This window comes from Gymnoscopelus microlampas, assembly GCF_963454915.1.
Source record: "Gymnoscopelus microlampas genome assembly, chromosome: 8".
Taxonomy (NCBI): Eukaryota; Metazoa; Chordata; class Actinopteri; order Myctophiformes; family Myctophidae; genus Gymnoscopelus; species Gymnoscopelus microlampas.
This window is the reverse complement of record NC_139945.1, coordinates 20,821,212-20,843,204: the sequence shown is the minus strand read 5'-3', so window position 1 is coordinate 20,843,204 and position 21,993 is coordinate 20,821,212. Positions and strand designations below refer to the sequence as shown.

At 40.5% G+C, this 21,993-nt stretch overlaps 1 protein-coding gene across 1 annotated transcript; it reads left to right on the top strand.

Annotated features, from left to right (window-relative positions):
- Positions 1-249: 249 nt before the first annotated feature.
- kcnk6 (potassium channel, subfamily K, member 6) lies at positions 250-21,937 on the top strand. Its single transcript, XM_084063932.1, has 3 exons — positions 250-666; positions 13,919-14,311; positions 20,283-21,937. The coding sequence occupies exons 1-3, from the start codon at positions 351-353 to the stop codon at positions 20,534-20,536; spliced, it is 963 nt and encodes a 320-aa protein (XP_083920058.1). The 5' UTR covers positions 250-350; the 3' UTR covers positions 20,537-21,937.
- The last annotated feature ends 56 nt before the right edge of the window (positions 21,938-21,993 follow it).

Genomic DNA, 21,993 nt, shown 5'->3' with positions numbered 1-21,993 from the left:
AAAATCGTGAAAATGTGTGCAAATCTTTGGACACATATATATATATTTAAATATATATATTTAAAGATTTGCACAAATGTTCACATTTTTTAAAAAAATAGCACCGGCCCCAGAAGTATAAATGGAGCATGGTGAGGCAGTCCACACCCCCTTTTGGCAGCCATCCAGCGGTGGGAGGAGGGAGGATGGAGGCCACTGAGGCCAGGAGGAACAGTTCCACCCCAAAAAAGTTCAGAGAGAAGACAACGGGAGTGGTGGTAGTAATAGAAGAGGAGGACGAGCGGGCCGCGGTAGTAAAGGCGATCGGTTGTCTGCCTGCTGATGTTATTTGCTCGCGTACAAAACAAGCCATGTCTTCCGTGAGCAAATCGTGGCTCTTGCTGACGGGTTTCGTGCTTTTCTACGTGATCTACTTGCTGCTGGGAGCGCTGGTGTTCTCCAGCATCGAGCGTCCGGTGGAGGACAAGCTGAGGAGCGAGCTGCAAGCCCTGAAGCAGGAGTTCCTCAACCAGAGCTGCGTCAACGAGACCCAGCTGGAGCTGTTCCTGATCAGAGCCTTGACAGCCAACAAGTACGGAGTGTCGGTCCTGTGGAACCACTCGGTCCACTCCAACTGGGACCTGGCGTCCTCGATGTTCTTCGCCAACACTCTGGTCACCACCGTGGGTGAGTTTGAGCGGTGATGGGAAAAAGTGCTGTAATGGTTTTACTTAAGTAAAAGTATCAATACTGCAAGAGTAGAACCAAAAAAAAAGTGCAAGTACTCTGTTACAAGTAAAAGTCCCGAATTCTAAATTTACTTGAGTAAAAGTACAAAAGTATTGGTATCAAAAATGTACTTGCAGTAACTAGTAACTAAAGTTTTCAAATAAGTGTAGTGGAGTAAAAGTACAATATTTGCCTCTGAGATGTAGTGGAGTAGAAGTAAAAGTATTGGAAATACTAAATGAAAGTACAAATACCTCCAAATGTTACTTAAGTACAGTTACTTTCCACCACTGGTGAGTTGAGAACAACGGAACTCCTCCTGTTTCTATCAGCGGTGGTGGAAATGTGGGGATGCTCTGTGTTACAAGTAAAAGTCCGGAATTCTAAATGCACTTGAGTAAAAGTACAAAAGTATTGGTATCGAAATGTACTTAAAGTACCAAAAGGACAAAGTAGGCTACTCATCATGCAGACTGTCTCTTTTTTCAGAAGTTTTCAAATGTATAAGAATCTTTTGAAAATAGCAGATCTATGCGCATTGTGAGCTTGTGGATTGGCTATTTTCAAATGGTTGAAATATAGGGATATAGTGGTTAATGTAGGTTTTGTAATATTACTCAAAATCTACAAAGTAACTAGTAACTGAAGTTGTCAAGTAAAGGTAGTGGAGTAAAAGCACAGTTTGTGTCTCAGATGTAGTGGAGTAGGTCGTGCAAGTACTGAAAAAAAAGTAAAGTAAAAATACCTCAAAATTGTACTTGGGTAAATGTACTTAGTTACTTGTCTTTACACCACTGGTTCCTATCAGTGTGGTTCCGTGTTTTTATCACTGGATTCGGATTACATTATCAAAAGACACAGCATTATGTTGCTATAACACTTGCCCCGTATTGTTTACAAGCAGGACTTTTCATTGAATTTGCCACGTGTCAACAAGTGATGACGCAGCTGTGTGGTATTTCCCCTTTTTAAATGTGGGTTTGGCTGCTTTGAAAAGATCAGTCAGATAAAATGTCATCTATCTTTGAGGAAGGAGGTTGATTGGGGCCAGGCAGACCTGTTTAGGGCATGTAAGGTGAAGTGACCAAAAAAAGATCTCAAATGCAGTGGTGGAAAAAGTACTGACATCTTTTCCTTAAATAAAAGTATCAATACCACAATGTAGAAGTACTGTTACAAGTAAAAGGCCTGTGTTCAAAATGTTTCTTGAGTAAAAGTACAAACATATTGGCATCAAAATATACTTAAAGTACAATATTTGTCTCTGAGATGTAGTGGAGTAGAAGTGAAAATATTGAAAATGGTAAATATTCCAGTAAAGTAAAACCTCCTCAAAAGTGTACTTAAGTACAGTACTTGAGTAAATGTGCTTAGTTACTTTACACCACTGCTCAAATATATCAAGTCACGTTCATAATTTCCTATTTGACAGTTTCAGTAATTATTACAGTCTTGACAACTTGGAAAATGAGCAACACAAGGAGATGGGGGTGGGGGAACCTAGCTATAGTATCCTTTGTTTTGTAAAAACGGAACACATTTTGCAAATGAGCTTATCATTTCTTTTTGGAGCTACACCCATTTCTTAAAGGCTGGCCACAGGTCAGATCTAACTGGTCCAGTGGGTTTGTTGAGCCCCTTTCGGAACCCTGTATACCTCTTTTTTTGGTATTTGGGATCACATCACTCACACATACAAAAAAGGTACAGGGTTCCGAACTTTCGGAAGGGGCTATGGATTTGTTATGCTTATCTTATATAAATGCACCCTTCATAATCGTGACTCTTAGTACAGTGCATCACTTTTAGAAAGATTTGTTGGTAAAGTACAAATTCACTCACCTCCCAAGTATGTAATTGAATCTTTTCTCATTGTTTTGGTTTGCCAATTAAGTATTGGCAGCATTTCATATTCAATGTTCAAAATGTTCAATGTGCATCCAAAATGCTCAGAGTGTAATCATACAGTAATGAACATTACAGCCATTTATGACTCATGCCACTGTTTCATATAGGCAAATTGTTTCCGCACGCACGCACACACACACACACACACACACACACACACACACACACACACACACACACACACACACACACACACACAATGTTGAGACATGTAAATTCTGACTGTTATTGCCATGTAAGAGGCCATTGTCTCTAGTTGAGGTTATATTTTCCTTATCAGCCAGGCAGTAGGCAGTAGTACACAATATTGAATTTCATTTTCTTAAACTACTATTGGTCTGGACTCAGAATAGTCAACAAGCATTTTCTTTTGACAGACTTTTGTCATCTAATGTTTTCTGTGTGACCATGGAGCATCTTGTGGCGCAGATCCTGATGGTTTTGCCCTCTTAAATTTAGATTTTTCATAAATACAATGAAGAAACAGAATGAATTTTAAGTGTCACTGGTTTTGTTGAGTCTTTTGGCCCAGTGTATTCTGTATTTGATTGTTTTTTAGTTGAAATGTGTCAAAATGTTTTTAGAACTTTGGACCTTGGGGTTGAGGGGTTGGTTTGCAGCAGCACATGTTAGCTTGACTCTCTCCTTTTTAAAGGTATATGCTTACCTTATATTTTTTCAGATTAGATATTGAGGATTCTTTCCTAGTGACACTGAGACATGGGTCTAATACTTTGTATCTTGCATACAGAGTAGATATTGAGGATTCTTTCCTAGTGACACTGAGGCATAGGTACTAATACTTCTTGCATACAGAATAGTGGAGGTGTTAGGACCAAAAAATAGGCTGTTGACTTCAAGTCATGATGCAAAGGTCCCCTTTGGTATGGAAGTACCTTAGGGCCATAGGAAAACATTTATCCAAAGAGACGAGTTAGATCACCCTTCAATTCTGAAATATACACGTTTTTAAAAATGGCCGCCACCATTTACAGCAATACAGCAGAACCGATATCTTTGCTTCTGTTAAAGCTATAATAATAATATTGGTGTCAAAGTGTACATTTTTGGGGTCAAGTAATCCAATTCAATAGGTTTCAAGGCAAAAAAAAATAATCATTTTCTCAATGCCATGAAAACAGGGCTAAAATATGCTAATTTCATTGGAAAATGTTGTTTTAACAGGGTAACTTTCCATTTTTCCCCACTCTAAAACCTTAATTTAGTTTCCTCTTTGGCATGGAAGTACCTTAGGGTCATAGGAAAACATTTATCCAAAGAGACGAGTTAGATCACCCTTCATTTCTGAAATATACACGTTTTAAAAAATGGCCGCCACCATTTACAGCAATACAGCAGAACCAATATCTTTGCTTCTGTTAAAGCTATAATACTATTATTGGTGTCAAAGTGTACATTTTTGGGGTCAAATAATCCAAATCAATAGGTTTCCAGGCAAAAAAAAACAATCATTTTCTTATTGCCATTGAAAACAGGGGTAAAATATGCACATTGTATTAGAAAAATACGTAAATAACGGGTAACTTTCCATTTATTTCCCCTCTAAAACTTTAATTTAGTTTTCCCTTTGGCATGGAAGTACCTTAGGGGAATAGGAAATAAATTATCCAAAGACACAAACTAGATAAGACGTCATTTCTAAAGTATTTGTGTTTAAAAAAATGCCCGCCACCATTTACAGCATTACAGCATAGCCCATATCTTTGCTTCTGTTAGGGCTATGATGATAATATTGGTGTCAAAGTGTACATTTCTGGAGCCAAGGAATACAATTACATAGGTTCCAAGACAAAAAAAAAACAATAGTTTTCTCATTACCCTCACAATGGGGGTAAAATATGCACACTTCATCAACAAAATAAGTGACATTAAAATGTTCCCCCTATAAAAAAAACTTAAAGAAGTACAACCTCTTATGCACATGCCATATGCTTTATGTGTGTCTGTCCAATCTAGGAACCCAGTCAAAAAAAGGAAAAAACAGCACCCTCTGCTATTTTTTCCTTAATATTTGACTCTGGGGGGGACCTCCCAATAGAATGTGGATAACAGGATGGTGGCCATTAGGTCCGCCCTCAGCCCTCCACTTCCGGTCTACGTGTCTTTGTTTACATTCCTAACATTCCTAACTATACACGTTGTATCAGGAGCTCCCGACAGATTCAGCTGCAGAGCTCTGAATCTGTCTTGAGAGATTAGTGTCTGTCTGACTGCAAGTGTATATGTCTGACTGCTATCACCTGAGAGTTACACCTGTTGCTGCCACAAAACATTAATTCTGCACAAGGGACTGCGACAATTTTATTAAATCAGAGGTGACAGAAAATCTGAGACACTTTGAGGTTCAATTTGAGGTTTGTATTACTTTCTCATTGAATACAGAATGTTTTTTATGTTAACTGTGCCATTATTGATCAAAAAGTGGACAGAGCAAGAAGAAGACATGAAGAGTCTGTGAGCCCAGTAAAAACACAGTGTATGAATGGTGGTGGCAAGTTCACTGCACAGGCTATACTCTCATGCTCATCATCATCCTCATGTGAATAAACCACACCGTGTTTCTTCTGTGGTGAAGTTGGCAACAGAAAGGAACTAAGGACGGCTTCCACCCTGGGATTGGATCGAAAAGTGAAATAATGTGCTCAGGTGCTGGGTGACAAGTGTCTGTTAGCTAAACAAGCTGCTGGTGACATGGTAGCAGATCTGTGCGACTAGATCGTGGCTGATGATGACCTGAAAGCTGTTGTTGGCATGAAAAGCAACACATTTACTGATGTCTCCATCATCTTCAAAGCAGCTAAAATCCTCCGGGAAGAATATCTTCCGATGAAACAATAATTTACAGGTTCCTTCACAGCCTCCTGATTCAATCCCTCCCCTGCTGCAATTTTCCTAAAGATGCTTCTGGATGGATAAGGTATTGACCAGCCAGCCCCTGAACCAGAGAAGTGCCAGGTTGCTACATCAATTGGGCAGCAAATCATTTACAACTCTGTGAAATGCAGATCCAAGAAATGTCCGTAGTGTTAGTTGTCACATAAGAGAAAGGGAACCACAGCTTCACTGTATCTGGCAATGAATCTGCACCTGCATACTGGCAGTAAACACCAGGTGGATACCATGCATAAGCGAGGTATGGTGTATCATGTGATCGCTTGAAAACATTGAGTACAGTGATCAATCAGTGGGAGCAGATTGGTGTGGTGGTCCCACCTCAGGCAGTTAAGGGTGTCTTCACTAATGGTGGTTTTGACAACATTGACCTCAACCCATCGTCAACAACAGCAAAATCAGCCCTCCACGGGACATGCATAAGCATTCAGCAGCACTTCCCGTCAGATGACCAACAAACAGCCAATCTCACTAACATCCTAGTTCCAGCTAAGATGGGGAAGAAGCATGTACAATCCTTTCCAGCTTTCTACACAACAATGGATCTGGATGTTTCACTCCAAACTGATGTTCCTGCCCTTAATACAAACAGTCATCCTCAGCCAGCCTCTTGTCATCTCAGCAACATACTTGAAGAAGGCTCCCAGTGGTTGGAGAGAGTCACCGACACCTTGTGGGGAAAGACAACCTTGAGGATGAAGAATGGATCTCATGGGGTGCATATTATGCAAGCATTGCAGAGATTTGTTCAGCCCCCCCATCCAGATCATACATACTGCCACTGTTCACAGAGTCTCCTACCAGTCCCACTATGGCTTGGCTTGGCATGCAATGAATGTCCTCCTTCAAGCAATCAACTACCTAAATCCAGGTCAGACACCAGTCATGTTAGCTGATCAACCCCTATTCACACTTGCCAAAAAAGATGCTCTGGAGTGTGTCTGGAGACTGGCTGGATGAATGGCAGTGGATGGACTACAGCTCTCACCAATAGTGGTAATTCAACTAGTGGCAAAGCTCAGTCTTTCATTGGTGTTGACCACATCTGCAGAACCTGGTACATGCATCAGGTGTCTGTAGCTGCTCTGTACCTGTGATGAAGGCTTATGAGCGATATTTGGAAAAGGCTGTAAATGATGAGTTGAGCCCCCTCTTCCTTTTGCCCTTTGATGAATGGCTTCAATTTCAATTATTTCAAGGGACTTGCCAGAACTGGTTATTTGCAAGTGCAAGACTCAAATTACCACAACAACCCCATTGTCATGGTAGTAAGAAAATTATTGGGGATTTGTTTTGCCTTGAAACCTAATTAATTGGATTCCTTGACCCTAAAAATGTTTACCATTATAGCTTTAACAGAAGTAAATATGGGTTCTGCTGTATCACTTCAAATGGTGGCGGCCATTTTTAAAAACGCATATATTTCAGAAATGAAGAGTGATCTTATTTGTCTCTTTGGATCATTTCTTTCTTAGTGCTCTAAGGTACTTCTATACCAAAGGGAAAAGTAAATCAAAGTTTTAGAGGAGGGGGGGTAAGTTACCCTGTTAAAACGTATTCTTCAAATGAAATTTACACATTTTACCCCCCGCTGTCATGGCAATTAGTAAAGCATTGGGTATTTTACATTGAAACCTATTTAATTGAATTCCTCAACCCCAAAAATGTACAATTTAACACCAATATTATTACTATAGCTCTAACAGAAGCAAAGATATGGGGTCTGGTATAATAGTGGTTAATTGTCGTCAGCCTTTTTTTAAAAACGCCTATATAAAGAAAATGAAGGGTGATCAAACTTGTCTCTTTGGATATTTTTTTTCCTATGGCCCTAAGGTACTTCCATGACAAAGGGAAAAGTAAATACAAGTTTTAGAGGGGGAGGGGTTAAGTTACCCTGTTAAAACGTATTTTTTTAATGAAGTTTGCATATTTTACCCACCGCTGTCATGGCAATGAATGAAGTATTCGTTTTTTTGCATTGAAACCTATTTAATTGAATTCCTTGACCCCAAAAATGTACACTTTGACACCAATATTATTATTATAGCTCTAACAGAAGCAAAGATATGGGGTCTGGTGTAATAGTGGTTAATTGTCGGCGGCCATTTTTAAAAACGCCTATGAAAAAAAAAGAAGGGTGATCTTACTTGTCTCTTTGGATATTGTTTTTTCCTATGGCCCTAAGGTACTTCCATGACAAAGGGACAAGTAAATACAAGTTTTAGAGGGGGAGGGGTTAAGTTACCCTGTTAAAACGTATTTTTTTAATGAAATTTGCATATTTTACCCCCCGCTGTCATGGCAATTAATGAAGTATTCGTTTTTTTGCATTGAAACCTATTTAATTGAATTCCTTGACCCCAAAAATGTACACTTTGACACCAATATTATTATTATAGCTCTAACAGAAGCAAAGATATGGGGTCTGGTGTAATAGTGGTTAATTGTCGGCGGCCATTTTTAAAAACGCCTATAAAAAAAAAAAGAAGGGTGATCTAACTCGTCTCTTTGGATAATTCTTTTCCTATGGCCCTAAGGTACTTCCATACCAAAGGGGACCTTTGCATCATGACTTGAAGTCAAATGTTGCTTAGCACCTCCACTAGAAAACAGATTGTGCCTGTTGTCGATCACTGACAATAATTCTCTTTTCTAAACAGTTGAAAGTGCACGGCTACTTTATGATATAACTGGAATGCTGAAACATTCAGTGTTCCACAAAATATAACTTTAACTCAAAACAAAAGGTTGATTATGATTCTAACTGTGTGTGTGTGTGTGTGTGTGTGTGTGTGTGTGTGTGTGTGTGTGTGTGTGTGTGTGTGTGTGTGTGTGTGTGTGTGTGTGTGTGTGTGTGTGTGTGTGTGTGTGTGTGTGTGTGTGCACACTCACTCTGTGTGTGTGTGTGTGTGTGTATATGTACAGTATACATATGTTTGTATTGTATGTACAGTATGACACACATTTCTGAGTGCACATGACACTGCACAAATGTTTTCAGTAAACATCTGACTGACTTTCTGTTCGTGGAACATAACCTTTTCTTAACCTTTCTCCTGTGTATTTCATTTTGCTTGGACTTTGCCATATCCTGTCAACAAGATGGGTAAAGACTAGCCTCGCGTCACCAGACAACTATTCCACAATCTCTGAATGCTATATAGAGTCTGGAACTCCACTTCCCGAAAGCTGTTTAACGGAAGTTGTTCAGACCGGAAAGACATTCGACTAATCACGACACGGTGCCCGCGGACCTGTAGTCCCAGTGGAAACAGAACCGAGGCGGAAGCATAGTCATAGGAGCGGTAGATTCATGTTATTTGTGCGAGGATTGTTTATCACAGAAAACTGAGAAAGGTATCATGGAATTAACGCCGAAAAAACAGTGAAAGAAGACACTAGTAGACATAAACGATGTTTATGAGATTCGTTGATTCCAGTCGGACTCCTTTGCGCCACTGCACAATGCTAAAACGGAAGTGGGTAGGGGAGGGGCATCCGCTTTCCCCTTACACATGATCAGAGCTGCCGAGTCCCAGACTGTATGCCGGAAACATTTGTAAATTGTGGGAGGCAACAGTCTGGTAACGCGAGACTAGGTAAGGACAGTAAGGTGTGAAAAACGGCAAACGCTTTTACACAGTGACAAATGACACATAAAGATACTGATTCATTTTAGCCTATAGTTAACAGCAGTAAGCGGCCACGATTCCTTTCTGAAATGTTTGCGTTGTTGCAATCAGGTCCTCTACTACAGCTAGTGTTTCCCAAGTCAAAGTGACTCATGTAATGTCATTTTTGTTTGGATATCTAGAGCCAGTCTGGTGTATTTCAGTTTATGCCATGACATCTGCGAAACATGATCTCACCACCACAAACATAAACAATCGGATGTCTGTGCTAGCTATCTATTACTTAAGGCCACAACTATTTGTGAATAGATGTGATGTGGACATATCAGTTACGAATATAAAGTTAACGTATTATTATTATTGTTGTTATTTATTTTCCATGAGGTGCGGGCTCAGCAGGGTTTTGACTAGATTCACATTTTCTTGTGCTAAAAGGGGCTACACCATGAATGTAAAACAAATATATTATATATAAATATTGCCCCTAATACGTATTAAACAGGTTGTAAGCCTAAAAAAATCCAGATATTTTTTCTCACAATCTGACTGTGTGTCATTCCAAGCTTTTTCAGCTGCAATACCAAAACGTCCTCTTTTGGGCAGAGGGGCGCTACTGAGCAATTCTGTCTGTCAATCATCACCTCCCCCGGCCCTCCCCCCGCCCTCCTCATCCCTTTTCCCCGCCTCCATTAGAATACGGCCCGCCCTTCGCCCAAAACAGGAAGGAAGTCCTTGTTGCCGTGCATTTAGCGGGGTGCGGGCGGGACAGAAATGTTGCTTACATAAGCAACATTGCCATTCTGAGATGGCCTGTTCAGACACGCCCATTCTGAAAATCTCTGAAATGAGAATTAATGACTGAATGTTAAAAACATATATTTTTTTGGGTACAAGAGACACTGGGGAGCCCAAAGAATGAATTCATCCACCAGTGCACTGGTGGATGAATGGTTGGTGTAGCACTAGCAGCCATATGGTTGTAACATCTATGGTTAGATTCCAGCTGGAGCCATGTATTGCATGTATTTCCCCCTCTCTTTCTGTCTCTCTACACTCTCCTATATAAATAAACGAAACCACCAAAAACATTCTTAAGCATTAACAAAGTAACTGTTGTTGACTGAATAAACTTAAGCAGTTTCCTTATTAACTTTGGATTTTGGAAACTCTGTGGAATTACCCATGTAAATACTGCCTAGTGTTTTTCTTTACTGTCCCAAGTTGTTAGGTGTGTCGTATACCAACTCAATTATGAGAGAGGATATTTCAGAAGGTTATCTATTGTAAGGTTTTGTATCCTGAGAAGCATTTTTTAAAGAATCAATGGGGTCTTTAACACATCGGGTGCCAGCATTTTTTCATAACTTACCGTGGGTGCCAGCATTCTCCCCATTGACTGCGCTTTGCTGTTTAAAGCTTCCGCGTGCGTTACAAGCAAATCCATGCAAAAAAAAGCATCGATTCATGTTGTGCCATGAGCCTGGGTACAGGCTGGAACCATAACATTTCCCTGCGAGTTACAACGGGGGGGGGGGTCGTGCATCGCGCATGACCGGTTTTCCCCACAGGAAACAGATTCGGAGATATAGGCGTTTCAAAGTAGGAAATAGACAGGAAGCGGATGATCTGGCATCGCGCATGACCGGTTTTCCCCACAGGAAACAGATTCGGAGATATAGGCGTTTCAAAGTAGGAAATAGACAGGAAGCGGATGCTCTAGCCCCGCCCGCGCGGAGAAAAACGAAAAAAACAAAAAGACTAAACTCACGGTTCAGACCGTGTTCGGCACCGAAGCAGCGGAAGCGCTACTATGTAAACACACGGTTCAGACCGTGTTCGGCACCCGATGTGTTACTAGAAACCAACTAATGTTTAACCCATTTAGACCTGAGGACGATTTTAAAAACGCCTTCTAAATCCTAACCTAAGTTTTCTGAAAAACATCTATTTTTGTATAAAAAAAACAACAAAATAAATAATGTTGCTATATACATGGCAACATCTAAAATTACACAGATGCTTTCCCGGTTTTAAAGGTATAACGTATAGATCAATTATTTGTTTACCAACATTGAGACTGGACGCACGCACAGGTGATTGTTTCATGCAATCAATTCCCAACATATTGTTTCGGGGTGCGCTGGTTTCAGTTCATTCAACCTCCTCTTGTGTGTTATTGGCTAGTGAGGCGCGTCCGACAGAATGGGTTTCATTTGGTTCCGGCCTGCGCACGCATACTGGTTCTTATCAGTGTGACGTCGTCTGTTAACCCATTTAGATCTGGAACGCATCTGTGTCACTTTTTCAGATCTACAAGCTCATAGCGCGGCACCGAGTGCCGTGCTACGACCTTGTATATCTGCTATTTTTGAAAAAATCCTGAAAATGTGTGCAAATCTCTGAATATATATTGTTTTAAAGCGAACATTTTTAACTCTATTCTTTGCTTCTGGCGGGTCCCTGGAACAAAACATTTTGAGATGGGGGGGGGGGGGGGGGGGGGTCCGCGGCCAAATACAGATCATTTTGGGGGTTTTGAACACCGCTGTACCAACATAATTTGTTTTCAGAAAACCGTTCGGATTTAGAACATTTCTTATTTTGAGAAGTGACTGGTCTGGCACAGGAGTTATTTTGAGAGTGTTAGTGGGTTTTGCATGCGTGTGACGGGAGCTGTATTCAGTTAATCAAATTATTAGTTAACCTCTTTCCTCCTGATCATTTGTTGTAATGATGGGTCACTCACAGATAGCTTTGTTCTGCAGGGTGGCGCTTCCTTTTCCAGGAGGTCACCTGAACCATTTCTTCACAGTAGCTTCATTTTATCAACAAAATGTTAGATGGCAAAGATATTGCTGTATCCTGTACTAAATGGATTGGGCACAGAAACATGTCGGCCGACTCATCATTCAAAGAAATAGGCCTACTGTTTTACTAGGATTGATCTGTCCATTGGCTTAGTTTGCTCACAACACGTCACGTTGTATATCTGCTATTTTCACCGATACAGTATGTTTGCCTGTTATGACATGTAATTAGGAACTAGGGTTCATGTGGTTGAACTCCAGCTTAGTCCCATTATGGTCAAGGATGTGTTTCATGGAGACCTGGCCAAGACGGCAGCAGTAGTTTCAATTTGGAGAATAGTTCTGTCTTCTATGGTTTGACCGATAAAGTCCAAGGCCCCTGATAAATGGATTGGATTGCTTGTAAGGGGGTAATACTTATAACAAAGTGCTGCTAAATATTGGCTTGGTATCGCAGTTTTTTCTGCATTTCAAACCAAGGTGTTGTGAATATGTAGAATCCCAGCCCAGAGAAAGATGCATAATATACTGACCATCCACACTTTCATTCTATCTTTGATGATTAAAAAAATATGGATCTGCTAACCGGTATATCCTGTTTATTTTCCATTTGCAATCTCCCATGTTCAACCCAAATAAGATAAACACAGTGAAAGTCCTGTTGCAGGTTGCACTCAGACAGTGCAGACAATGGCAAACAACAGTAGAAACACTGATTGTAAGAGCCATTTGAGCCATATATATGATTGCTTGTTAATTGATGATGTCACCGGAGGGCTTGGTCAAGGCCAAGTTGCCTACGTATTTAACAAGGTCTGTAATCATCCTCAGGTGTTGCCAGTGGTAGAGTTTTCAACTGTGTCTCATGAGAGCTGGAGATCTGTGTGCGTTTGAGTTGTAGTAATTGTATTCATTTATTGTAAGCTAAAGTGATTGGCATGACTAAGCTACTAAGAATAAATATCATTGTTTATGAATTCAACGGACATCAGTTTGTATGGAGCACACGTCAGAACTCCCTCGGCAACCAGTATAGTGGCAGAAGTATAGGACTTTGACACTACACTTAATAGTACCTCAAGTATAGGACTTGGGCGCTACACTGATTATCATCTGGATTGGTGCGATATTATCTGAGCGTCGTGCAATCCTGCATGCTAGAAAGAACCAACTTCCTCACGTTCAGTAGAAATGCTGTTCCTTTTATGTTAATTCCTCTTACGTCAGAGTAGCCTAATGAAGACATTAAAGGTGATGCATTGATGGAGAAATACTGCCGTCTTGTGCAGAGTTTCCCAGTAAATACAGACATAATACTGCACAAAGACAACAGGAGAGGACTAAATATGAGGATGATAGTCTGACGATTGCCCAGCGTGCCACTACCTTAACCCATTTAAAACCAGGAAAGCATCCGTGTCATTTTAGCGTTGGCTATTAACTCATTGAGTGCCCAAATTATTATTATCTATTTCTGGCCATTACAATTTTTATTTTTTTATTTTTCAAAGTTAAAAAAAAGTGCTTAGGAAGCAAGATACAGCCTTTTTAAGTTATAAGTTAAACAAGGAGTGGATGGAGCTGCAAATCTTCAGATGATGATATCTTGGATATCTTGGAAAAGAAATATTTTTTTTCTATTTTTTTCAAAAACATGTGAAACACGTTAATGGCACTCAACACCATAGCGCTAAAACACGTGAAACACGTTAATGGCACTCAATGAGTTAAAAAATTGCAGATATTCAAGCTCACAGCACGTCACTTCGTGCCGCACTGCGAGCTTGTACATCTGCTATTTTTGAACATTTTGGAAAAATCTTGTGTGAGAAATACTGGTTTAGAAGGTATTTGTAAAATCGGCCTCAGGTCTTTTTAATGGGTTCTCCTTTTGTTTTGTTTTCTTTCTCTAACTCGCTGTCTTATCTTATCTTCCTGCTCCTTCAGGCTATGGCCACACTACTCCTCTGTCTGATGCGGGGAAGGCCTTCTCCATTCTTTACGCCCTGATTGGAGTTCCCTTCACCATGTTGGTGCTGACCGCCTGTGTCCAGAGGCTCATGTATCCGCTGGTCTACGCTCCGATTGGACTGTTGCAGCATGCGGGTCTGGAGCTCAGGAAGGCTACCGCGGTCCAATTCGCCTTGCTGGTGACGCTGGTTGTACTTGCGTTCTTTGTGGCGCCGGCAGCCGTGTTCAGCGGCATCGAGGTGTCCTGGTCATTCCTGGATGCCGTCTACTTCTGTTTCATCTCACTGTTCACCATTGGACTGGGAGACTATGTGCCAGGAGAAGAACCAAACCAGAAGCATAAGGCCCTCTACAAGGTCTGCATTATGGGTGAGTTTGTAGTATAGAAGAACATGAAATAGGTGTGAAAGCACCATCTCAAAAAGCCAAATTTGAGCCAGAAATGGGTGCTGTACTTTGATTTTAGGATACCGGCAGTATGACAAGTTGGACCCTCCAGAAAAACGCGGGCAAAAATCCTTGATTATGCGGCCTAAAACTCTAGATTATGCAGGCTAAAATCCTTGATTGATTTTGATGAAATATGCGGTGAAATTGCGGGAAGTTGCAAAATATGCAGAAAGTTGTGAAATATGCGAAAAGTTGCGAAATATGTGGAAATATGCGATGAGCATATGATGCGATGTGATGCGATGCAGCCTTTTAGAAAAATATTACCCCTGCATAATTATGCGCCGTTTTGCTGATTAGGCAGTAAATTATGCGATTTAATAATCGCATTTTTCTGGAGGGTCTATAGCGAATTGACCATGAGCCGCGGTATACTTGAGATGACTGCCAATGCATGCCATAAACTGTAGTTTGTTTTATTTTCAAGTAACTATGTCATTCAGGGGTGCCGTGGATGAAAATTAAATTACAGGAGTGCCCTGAGCTCAACTAGTTTGAGAACCACTGCTTTACACACTGGATTTAATTTAATCAAATGGGTAAAATCCACTAGACTGAAAACTGAAACTTATTTTGTGTGTATTGCATAACGCATCTCAAAGCAAATTATATGTTTTTTTCCCATACTTTGTCTGTCCACATCCAAACCTATCTGTCATCTAAGTCGAGTCTGGTTTGAACAGACCAGATCAGAATCTATGGATATTTACACAAGCGTCCACTGTAAATATTTAGAACAAATCTGAATATATTTCTAATTCTCCATAACAATATCATAAGTCTCCTGTTCTGAAATTAGGTAAATGAATAATACAGTACTCCAATGAGACGCTGCCGGTGTTATGCGGGGGAAGAAAACTGTGGTTGTGGTGACGTCATGTTGATTTGGTAACATACAGTAGATCACACTCTTGACTAAACACATCCTGTTTGCTGGATTAGTCATAAAGAGTGTTTGATAAGAGGGTGTGTCTCATGAAGCGGCACAGTGACACTCCTTTCAGCGTTGGTGATCTGCATAATTATGCATCAAGGCAAGCCTGGTGGCAACTAAGAGGAACTGGTCACAGACACTCCCAGTTGTTCAGTTCATGCAGTAGAACTGGTTCAAGATATATCTAACATTGCTGCTATGTGTCATTGCCATGGTTAACAAAACAACAACAACAAGATGCAAAGAGCAACCCCTTCCCTTTTTTATTCAAAAAGGGACGCAAAATGGAACCAGGCAATTACCGTCCTCCTGTCTTCACTCTGTGTGCAGTATCCACAGTAATAAAAAAGGTTCTATACAAACAAATGGACAATTATGTCATCCCACAATCTGCTGTTTGGATTTCAAACTGGCTTCAGAAAATCTCATAACATAGATACCTGTCTGCTTTATTTACTCCAGGAAGAAAGTAGATCTGGGAAAGTACTGGTCATGCTTGATCTCCAGAAATCTTTTTATACCGTAAACGTAAACCACTATAATCTTTTAAGCAAGCTCAGGATTTGAGTGAGGTCTTACCTGGTGGACAGAGAACAAGTGGTGGTTGTTAATGGCACTCTGTCCTCACCTTAACCACTCATGTGGACAGACAACTCGCCATGACAAATCGGGTAGAAAATATACAGTTGTCTCTCCACCATGACAACAGAGGCGAGACTATTTAGAACAAATGCCACACTAAAGAAATCTCCTGGATTCAGAGTGGTAGTAGGTGACTCTGAAATTACAGCCAAGTATGCAATCACTTATTTAGGCTGCACATTAGACAATAAACTATCTGGTCTGGAGAGACTAACACTGAAAGTTATCTCGAAGGTAAATCAAAAAGTACAATTCCTTGCTAGAATATCGACTTTTGTGGATAGATGTTCTCGTGTAGTTCTCTTGTGTAATATTGGCAGGGGCACCAGTTCAATGTTATTCAAACTATGCCTGCATGTGTGGTTTCTCAGGATTGTCAACAATGAGGCACCCAATAAATTACCTAGTTAATTACTTCACAAAGGTTAGCGACCTTCAGCTATTCTACCAGAGGGAGCTCATTAGCTAAATAAACCTTGTACCTTGCGGATTCAAAAGCGGTTTATACTCCGCATTTGGAATGGGCTACCAAAAAGCCTTAAGTCTGCTGTCTCAATAGCTAACTTTAAATCTTCACTTAGAGTTGGCTGAAATGTAGCTGCTGGACCTAATCATAACCATGATCTATTTGCAGCAGTATTCAGGCTTTTATTATATTTTATATTCTAACGCTTGCATATACTGTTTTTTGTTGTAGTATTGTGAAAACATGCAACCAAATGTCATTGGTGAAAGTATAATTTACATCTGATATACAGTATGCAACTACACCCTTTTATTTCTATCGTTTCTCCCCAACTAACCCCCGCCCCTTCGTCACAATCAAGGGACCACAATGGAAATAAGAAAAAGGAAAAATCTAACTTGGAATTGGGTAGAATATTCCAATAAGTGCAGCTCTAAAAACAAAGATCAGAAACGATAAGTGCAGCTCTAAAAACAAAGATCAGAAACGATACATCCACAGCATGTGCATGATGTGACATTATTGTGTCAGTGCAACATAAACCGTAGGTGCCACATGCCTGGGGATCTGTGAAATAAAGCATGCCCTCTAGAATAACTGAAGCAGTGTGTGTGATATGCAGGTGAGAAATGCTCTCTCTAGCACCATGTTGAATTTCTCCACTTCTCTCCTCCCTCTTCTCCTTGTTTTCCTACTTTTCAAATTGGAATTTATAAGTTGGTTGTGGGAGAGCAGTGTCATGTTAGGAAAAGAGAAGATGCAGTGAATGGATCTTCTCCAACCCCACCAGTCCCCCCTCGAGCCCTGTCAGATCTGACATGTCTACTGACTGATTTCATATGTTAATTTTCTTTTACCAGTCCATGCTTCAAATTACTTAGGATAATGGTTGGACTTAACCATTACTTAACCACTATCCACCTGGCGTCCCTATTTTTGGGCAGGTCGACGGAAATGTTAAAAAAAATAACAGATCTACAAGTTGTATTATTATTATAAATAGCTGATCTACAAGTTCACATCAGACTTAAATAGCAATTGTCTTAGTACCCAGGTTAAAAAAGGTTAAAAGGCTAAAAACATTAAGCTGAGAGAGATTTGGTTTGAGTTAGGCGGGGAAAGCAAGTCTGAAAAGGTGGGTGAGGGAGCGGGAGGGTGCGTGGCATTGGAGGAGGTCAGAGAGGTAACCTGGTTATTGAGGGCCTTGTAGGTGGTGATGAGTATTTTGAAATCTATTCTGTGTTTTACTGGGAGCCAGTGAAGGTCGTGGAGAACTGGGGCTGGGGAGAACTGGCATTTGTGAAGTCGCACTTAATTTAAGGGCCCTTAAGTATAAAATGTAGACTTAAATGATTCATTTGGGATCCTTTTCCATCCTATTAATAAAACAAAATAATATCAGCATATTGGGTTAGTTCCAAGCAGACATGCTGCATATAGGGTGTTTTCACCCCTCTCTGGATGACTAGACTAATCTCTGTCTCGTTCATGTATGTGTGGGGGGGGCACTTGTTTCCCTTCCCTTGAGATTGTATTATATATTCATTATATAGGTCATTCTGGGGGCAGATTAACTTCATTGACCCTGTCCAGTCCTCCAGTTTAATGTGGATTAGCGAGTGATTGCTGGAAATCAAATCACTTGTTTTTATCACAGCATAAAGGCACCAGATTTTTTAACCAGTTTATCAGCCAACCAAGTTGGTAAGAGACAGAATGTCAAGTCAGTTTATATTTATGGCACTTAACCAGCAGGTTCAACACAAAATATACATACATACTGTACATGAATTATGAGAGAACCAGCACATAACTACTTTTTAAATGATTCTATAACCTGTTGGTGCATCTATATGGATCTGCCTGCATGCAAGTACATATAAAGATGTTTAATCCACCTTTCCTCAAATTCTCCAAGAACTGCCAAAAGTCACAGTGATCATTATGTCTGATTCTAATCCATAGACACGTAGTCTACTGACCTAAAGACCTACATAATGACATAATTTGTATTCATCCTACTTAACTCATGCTGCTGACACGTGTTTGTTTTCCCCATCATTATGTGTTGTGCTTGTTAAATTCAGTCCAGGTACATTGGATACTACATGCTCCTGCGGCACTGTATCACATTTGATGCTGGCCCACTTAAATGGTTGTTATTCCCCTATGCAAACGGAACCACACCCTCTGAATGGAAAACCAAAAGGCTGCTGTTGTACCCTAAACTACAGTGGCCCCTGGGTTTGCAGGTACTCTATAGCAGTTGTTCTCAACCTTTTTAAGGCCGCGACCCCCCCAAAATAATCATATTTGAACTGGGGACCCCCCACCCTGACAAGCACTTGAAATCGTAGGCGTTACATTTAGACATTGACTTGGTTCCACAGATAAATATTGTGAAAATAGCAGATTTACAAGCTCAGAAAGCCTCGCAACGTGACCTTGTAGATTGGCCTCTCTCTTATATAATTTGACAATTTGGCCAATGTTTCACAAATTTTTATTGTATAGTTATCAATAGTGATCAAGTTTGTTGATTACTGCAAGAGGAAAAAAACTCCTATTACAGTGAGGTTTGAGAGGTGGGGCCTCTGTAATCCTACACTGTTTTGAACAGTTCTGCCTACATGTACAGTGAGGTGCCATTGTGCATGACCAGATCTCCATGTTTATGTGGGACAGGGACAAGTAGAACATACATGTGACAATGAGCCCTCGAGGGGCAACCCGCTAGCCGAGTGGCTAGGGTGCGTACATCATGGGCTCAAATTCCTGACGGATCATTTGCAGCTTGTCACTCTCCTACTCTTTCTCTCTGCGTCCCGTGTCGCTCAATTATCTCTATCAAATAAAGGCTTAAAATACCCCCCAAAAAATAACGAACTAATTAAAAATGAATCATGTATCTGCAACAAACGGTGACATGTAGGATTTGTGTCCGCCACCCCCCCCCCCCTATCGGTCTAAAAAATTGGTGTAGCTCGGACAATGTGTTCATGATTTTTGTCATTCTTATGAATGGCAGTAAGGCACAATATGAAAACTCATATTTATCACATGATGACTCCTGTTTATCACACTACTCCAGAGATGTTTTTGTACCAACTGGAGTGAGTTTTGGACAAAATCTGTCAGGAGTAGTAGCAAAACGTCTGTGTTGAAAGTGCAAAATCGCAGAAAATCTTGTTTGGCTGAAATGGACGTGTCCTGTATGTGGAGTCGCATCACGATCCGAGGAATCCAGGGGGAAACATTTGATGTATGACCTACAGTTCAAGAGTTTATAGGCCAAAATGATTGGTCCAGTGGTGTCTGAGATAGGCTGCGCAAAACCAGACAGACACACACACACACACACACACACACACACACACACACACACACACACACACACACACGGACAGATGTGAAAACATAGTCTTCGCCTCCTGGCTTGCTGGAGAAGACTATAACATTGCATTGCCTTCTGGTCTTGTTGCACTTGCTCTGCTATTTGTAGTTGTACCCATATAACTTAACTTAAGATATATAATTATTAACTACCCTTATATCTTAACTTAAGATATATAACTTAAGACTTAAGCCCCATTTTATGTACATGTATACTTTGTCCTACAACTGTGTTGCACAAAAATAGCAGACTCACAGCAAGCTCGCAACGCAGTGCATTGTGTCCTTGTAGATCTGCAATTTTTCCACGTTTTTGAAAGCTAATAAGATATAAATGAATGACATAGTTGAAAAGTGGTTAATCTTAACGGTTCCCACCCTTTTATTATGTTCTATACTGTTCTTGTACAACAACCCTAAACGACTATACACCTGTGTTTGACCCCCCTCCCCAGTCTACCTGTTTGTGGGGCTGATGATGATGTACCTCCTGCTACGTGCCTTCCACAAGATGGCTGACCAGCACGGCCTGACAACCTTACTCCATCTGCCGCACTGCGACGAGACGGCCGAAGAAGACAGACCGATCGTGGACGAGGAGGAGATGCCCGACAACCAGGATCCTCCCGCCTACCTGGCAGAGAAAGCTGCCAGCAAGCCTCTGGACCCTGGATCTCAACCCTCTTACAACACTATCAACAAGGGCTGAGCTTTGGGTGATGACGGCTCTACCTCTACTGATCTCCCCTGACTTTGGAGAGCATGTCAAAGTACCACCACCACCCCACACACTCACACATGCACGCAAAATAACATCTCCTCCCCACCCACAACTGGTGGGCTGAATCATGAAACTTTATTAATCTTGTCCATTGTCCTGATGTGTCTTTGACTAAATACACCGGAAGAGATTATTAAAAACGCCATTGTAATATAAATTTTACTGTTTTGAGATGCAGACCGTTTAAAAATAAGAAGTATACTAGGTTGTTGTTCGACACAGAAGTGAGTTGTATCACTTGAGAGAGAGGGACATTTTGATTAAATATACACTTTATACAAAGCAACAGTGTCTAACCTCATTGTAAGACGGTAGGGCTTATAGAGGCCTGGTTGTTGTACTCACGTGGGGGTTTGTGATTGTGAGTGACAACTTGTAAAAGCAATGCATTATTTCAAACCAAACATGTATATTGGTGAAGCACAAACCAAATCCATCTCATTGTGTATTCTTGTCTTAGTTTTTGTGGCTTGAGTAAAGGCTGTTCCATCCCAGGCTGGACGACATGTAAATATAGCGCTCTCAAACTCTATATCGAATCTGTGTTGGTAGGTACCAATCATAATTGGTCCTGACTGGCCATTTGAGAGTTTGTCATTTATTAGTGGGCTAGTCTCTCCACACAGGAAAAGCTTAGTTCTGGACTGAGCATTTCTATCAGTTGGTCTGTCTCAAGTACTATATGAGATTAATTACTTATTTTATGTTACTGCCACCTAGTGTGCATCTGTCTGTACTACAACAATGTTGGAGTGCAGTTTGTTTTCTCCTGAATAAATTAATAGGATTAAAGGGCTTGAATAGAAGGACTGAATGAAAACTAACTGATAGAAAACTGTGGATAAATATAAGGTTTTCATGGTTTTAACTGAAGCCATTATACAGCTCAACAAGAATCTAAATGTCACTACCTGGTCTTTGTGTGTATCGCCTATGAATTGATGTTTGACTGTGTTCTCTGTAAACAAAACGGATGCCTCATGTCACCTGGAATTCCATGTTGTATCATAAATTAGACTAAAGCCTAATTTATACTTCGACCAACGATGGAATCGCTTGCTGTAAATGAACTCATTTCCAAGAGAGCCCTGTTGTGTGATGAAGCATATATTAGGCTTTAAAATAATGCACTTTAAAGAATTTCACGTTCTCTCTTCATTTGAATCACGACTCTCGGCGTATGAGGTCTAGTTTGAACAGCCTTTTATCCTGGTACTGTAATGCCTGTCAGACCACATTGGTATATGGGTAGTGGAGACAATTAAATATGAACTAGAATGTATTAACTTTAATGATTTATATAATAAAGGAAAAATATGCTGTTTTTGAAATTATGTTTTTGATATTCCACTTATTTATTAGCCACGGTACACCCATAAAAATTA